We start from the raw sequence: 5,440 nt of genomic DNA on the forward strand, positions 1-5,440 counted from the left end.
ATCATATATCGCAACAGGATGAAGAAACTGCATTAATTGAGACTGCATGTGAAAAGGATTAAGGTGTGTATGTTGACAATGAGCTGAAGCTCTCGGGCCATTGCGAGAAGAAGGTGAATCAGACAACTAAATTATTAGGTCTTATAAGAGTGAAGTGCTTCCCTGTCTGGTCCCCGACATATGCTTGGAACTGTCAGTCGATTGAAAATGTCCAAAGGAGGGCCACCAGACTGGTGCCTGCACTACAGCACTTCAGCTACCCTGAGAGAGTAGAGCACTTGAAATTGCCTAGTTTATACATTCAAATTAACGAAATACTTTTAAACCTCAAGAGAAATTAAACAGAAATGATTAATACCCTGTAAGGACATAATTTTGATATCTACTGGATGCTTGCTTTGTCTCTGAATGCATCTTGGGCTGATCGTATCATTACATTACAGGTAGACCACCTCATATCTGGCAATCAGTAATCCGGTTCCACCGCTGGTTCGGACATAATTTGGCCACCGTAATTTCAAATTTCGCGCTGGTCTCCTCGCCAACCTGCCGCTACTATTTTGGTGGAGTGAATAGCAGACTCAGCTGTTGGCATGGTGTTTGAGAAGTGGCAAGTTATTCCTTTGTGTTTTTCTTCATTTATTATTATAAACTGCTCTTATTTAGCCCCAGTCATGTCTTCATTGAATAAAGGAAGTGCTTCTCATGGTGTAAAGTGCAAACACCATACATTGACTATACAAGATAAGGTTGAACTTCTCAAAAAACTGGACAGTGGTGTGTCTGTTCGCAGCATATGCGACTTGTATAACATTGGCGCTTCCACAGTGTATGACATAAAAAAACAGAAAGGAAAGCTGCTCCAGTTCTTTGCTGATAGTGAATCAAAGAAAAAAATTTCCAAAAGGAAAGCATTGAAAGATGGAGGACATTCACAGCTAGATAAAGTTCTAATAAAGTGGTTTAAATTCCGCATCAGTGAAGGTGTGGAACTGTCTGGGGAGATGGTGAGGGAGCAAGCAAAATTATTTCATGCAAAATTAGGAATAGATTATGCGTGTGATTATACTGAAGGGGGCTTCAGCAGTTCAAGCAGCGACATGGGATAAAGTTTCGTGCAGTGTGTGGTGAAAAAAGGTCGGTAGACAAGGAAGCAGCTGCTGCTTTTGTGGACGAGTTCACTAAGTTAGTTTCGGATGAAACTTTAAGTCCGGAACAGGTCTACAATGCAGATGAAACCGGCTTATATTGGCATTGGACTCCCAGGCAAACAATAAACACTGAGGATGCAGAATCACCAACAGGTTAAAAAGCATTGAAAGATCGTGTCACGGTGTTGGGCTGCTCTAACGCTGCAGGAACCTACAGGTGTAAGTTGTTACTCATTGGCAAAAGTTTGCGCCCCAGAGCCTTCAAAGGTATGAAACAGTTTCCAGTTATTTACAGGGTTAACAAAAAGGGATGGATAACAACTGACATTACATTACATTGGATTGGTTTGAACCTTACTTTGTTCCAGCAGCGAGAGCTCATTGTGACTGTAAGATAATGCTGATTTTTAGATAACTGCTCTGCGCATTCAAAAGCAGAACTCTTGGTGAAGAATAATGTTTACGGTATCTACCTGCCACCTAACTGTATGTCATTAATTCAACCCCTGGACAATGGCACATTACGGTCTTTAAAGTCTAAATATCGCTCCAAGTTTATGGAGCGGCTACTGAGTGCAGTTAACTCTGGCAAACAAGTAAAGGAATTTTTTAAAGAATTTAATATGAGAGATGTGATTTATGGAGTTCCTAATGCTTGGCAGTCAGTAGAAGCATCAACATTGAAAAATGGCTGGCATAAATTGTGGCCAGCTTTAATGTTCAGTTCTGCACCTGGTGAGAAAATTGGAAATGAATTTACAGGATTTAGGGTTTCAAATCAAAATTAGATGGTACGTGAACTGCTTTCTTATGCTCAAGATCTCAGTAATCCTACTGCGAAGGAAGATGCATCGAGGCTGGATGCAGATAACATTAACGAGTGGATGGGTGTTGATAATGAACCAACTGTTCATCATTATACTGACGTTGAAATTGTTCAGATGGTTGTAAATCCAGAGACAAAGAACAGTGGGTGAAAAAGTAATGATGAAAATGAGGAAGAGGTAGCTGAAAGAATGTCCATTGATAAGCTAGTTAATGACAGGTGAATTGATTAAAGGTCTCGAACAATGCAGTTTTATTACTGAACAGGAAATAATGAATGTTTGCATGTTGCAAGAAGAACTAACCAAAGAAAGACCAAAAATACATAAAACAGGTTAGCTTGCAGGATATGTTCAGAAAAATAGCAGAGAAATAAATCTACAAGACAGGAGTCAACACTTCAAAATCCAGTGCCATCAACTTCTGCTCACCCAGATGTGCTGGCACCACCATCACCAGTTCTTGAAGATATGCCAACTTCATCACCAACACCAGATACAGAAGATTCAATCATCTTTTTAGATGAAACACAGGACAGTCCTGATGACCCCCCACTTTAAGACATGTAACACTGCTTAGTTGTACAATCCAACTCTTTACTTTGGAAGTGGCAATAACCAACCTTCTGATGCAAGTAACTACAAATACCTTTTAAGTATTTTGCCTGTACTTCAATAAATTTCACTTGCTTTTCATATGTTGTTTCTCTTCTTTTTATTATCCAACTTGTACTATTTACAGAGTATTTTAAAGGTAGGGTAAGGTGGTTTTGAAGTGGGTTACAGGTGTTTATTTATTTAATCCTAACCTAACAACCTGTGTTTCAGTAAAATCACTAATCCGGCACTGCTCAGGTCCCAATCAGTCCGGATTTGAGATGGTCAACCTGTACTTGGTTGCCGGTCAAAGCATGAAGTGTTACCTCCATTTTATTTTGTCAAGATAAAACCATTCATTGTTTCAGTGTTCAATTTGTTTCTTGTATTGGTCTTGATTAGTTTAATCTGAGAAAAAATTCTCTTTACTACAGCTGATGAATGTGGTAAAACCAACAAATCAAACATAAATTTTGATAACATAGGAAACATCAAAGCCCCATCATTATGCTTTACTTTTGTTACTGAAAACCAAAATTCACAGGGGTTTTCAGTGTTTCTCACATGATCCAGTGAAATAAGAGAGCTCTCCATTCATCATTGCACTGGTCATAGTCAGCTTCATCAATGAGTTGAGGGAACTTAGAAAATATAGGAACTAGGCTCCTAACATAACATTCTCTCACTACAGTTGGATCACAGACATTGAAAAATGGTAACACCTTATTCATACCTTTTAAACGTTTAAATATTTGATTAGCCAGTTCAATATAAAAGTTAAGACATTTGACTCTGAAATCTGATAATTCAGATATTGTAACAATATCCTTATTCCCTAACATATTTTTAACCTTAGTGCCAAAATACCATTTAGTCTCTGGCAAGAAATTCGAAGGATCATTACGGCTTACTGTGAAAACATCTGAGGCTGGCACAAGAATATTTCTCTTAATGTAATTTCCAAGAATTGTTTTATAGAATCCGCAGATATTAGAATAAGCTACGTGTATCTTCACAGTTTCACTTTGGTATTCTTTGTTCATTTTATTGATGATTGGTAACATATAACTTAAAAGGGAAAAATACAGCTTAAAGAGAGGTGTATTCAAAACATCAAGAATTTGTTTTGCAGTTGTCTTATGACCTTCTAAGGCTTCAGGTTGAAAAAATAATTGAAGAGCCGACCATTGTTCTAAAATTCTATTTACTACTGGCTCTAAAGATAACCATCTAGTCTGGCATGGGTGAGAATCCTGTGACAATCAATTCTCACAAACTCCTGAATTTCTTTGAATTTACCAAACCTTTTAGGGCTGTGATTCAAATAACTATGGATATCTCTACATAATTCTTCAGAGGAACGTGGAAGTCTAAGACAAGCAGAAGATGAACACAGATGCAATGAATGACATATGCACCCTATTACAAGCAAATTAGGGGCTATTGTCTGTAGTTTTAGTTTCAACCCTCCCATATTGCCCATCATAACAGATGCATTGTCTGCAGCATAACCAAGCATATTTTCAAAAGGAATTCCCAGTCTCAAAGAACTGCTTTAGAAGTTGAAATAAAGCCTCAGCACTAAAATACTCTGCATCTAAACAACTTTTTAACCCTAAAACCTCGGATTAGGGTGCTGCTGGCAGTACCCCCCCCCCCCCCCCGCGGGGATAAATCAAGAAAAATCAACTTTTCATAAAATACTAATAAAAAAAAAAGTGGCGGGAAAAGTTGGACGTTCTGGAACGTCACCCGGGGCGCGCTGGTCGGATGTTCTACAATGTCACCCAAGGCCTTAGGGATAATAGCTTTCATGGATACCTGGATATGTAACAGATACAGTATTCGTTTTTTAACCTAATTTGAGGAGAGTTGTCGCTTCTAAAAATCACGTGCAAATGAAATGACTAAAAAATATCCCTTATGTAAATGCATCGTAAAGACTATTTCTCTCACTGCCTATTGTAACTGTGCAAGTCTGTCAGACTATATTGTGGTTTGTGGCCGAGCACCATAAGGATTATAATCTTAACTGGTTTCCATAACTTTCAAATGGAATTGGGAAAAAGTTTCAAAAGTACTACAATGGTACAAAAAGGGAAAAAGGTATCCCAAATGTAAAAATTTGCTCATTTCATATAATTTTGGTCAGCTTCATAAGAAAGTATCCACTTGGTCAAAATGCATCCAAATCATACTTTTGTATCCCCACTGGGAACACTGGTGCTGCTGTTTGACGGAAATTTGTCTGCTAGACACTAAGAAAAATGAAATTTGATGACGTAGTCGGTAGACCGTGACGTCACTGTACCGGTCTCGGTAGCTCGTCGGAAAAATACCAAAATTGTTAATCAGGCCTTTTTGGGGGTCAAATGCAAAATAAAAATTATATAGAATAATTATGAAGGTATTTTATTTAATTCCCTTCATTTTATAATTGATAGTTGAGCAATAATGCTTTATGATGAGTTGGCATGAGAGGATGACGTCTACTAGGAACACAAAGACAGTCATTTCATTCTGTTCCATGTTTGAGTTCCAGGGGTGGATCCAGAAATATCAAAAGGGGGAGGGTCCAAGAAGTTTTGGGTATGGGTACCTGGCCAGCAAAGTGGGCCCATCCATCTGGGGGAGGGGTAGGTTGAGGGGTAGCTGTTAGCCCCCCCCAAACTTTTTTTTTTTAAATCTGACCAATATCATGGGCATTTTGAGGCCATTTGAAGCTATGTGCACTTGATATGAGGGGGTATTCTGAGGTCAATAGTAAAGAATTTTTACTACTGTATATACAAAAATGCTTGAGTACAATACTGCATTAAGTAAAAGTATTGGAGTTTTCTGATGAAAAGGGGGGGTCCCCACGCTGGA

The 5,440-nt window shown here is 38.4% G+C and overlaps 1 protein-coding gene across 1 annotated transcript; it reads right to left on the bottom strand.

Moving 5' to 3' along the window:
* Nucleotides 1–101: 101 nt before the first annotated feature.
* Nucleotides 102–5,233, bottom strand: LOC121865416. Its single transcript, XM_042364799.1, is given in 2 exon segments — nucleotides 102–3,815; nucleotides 3,818–5,233. Coding segments are annotated over 2 exon segments (957 nt in total). The 5' UTR covers nucleotides 4,092–5,233; the 3' UTR covers nucleotides 102–3,132.
* Nucleotides 5,234–5,440: the final 207 nt, after the last annotated feature.

This window comes from Homarus americanus, unplaced genomic scaffold (assembly GCF_018991925.1).
Source record: "Homarus americanus isolate GMGI-L3 unplaced genomic scaffold, GMGI_Hamer_2.0 scaffold25483, whole genome shotgun sequence".
Lineage (NCBI taxonomy): Eukaryota > Metazoa > Arthropoda > Malacostraca > Decapoda > Nephropidae > Homarus > Homarus americanus.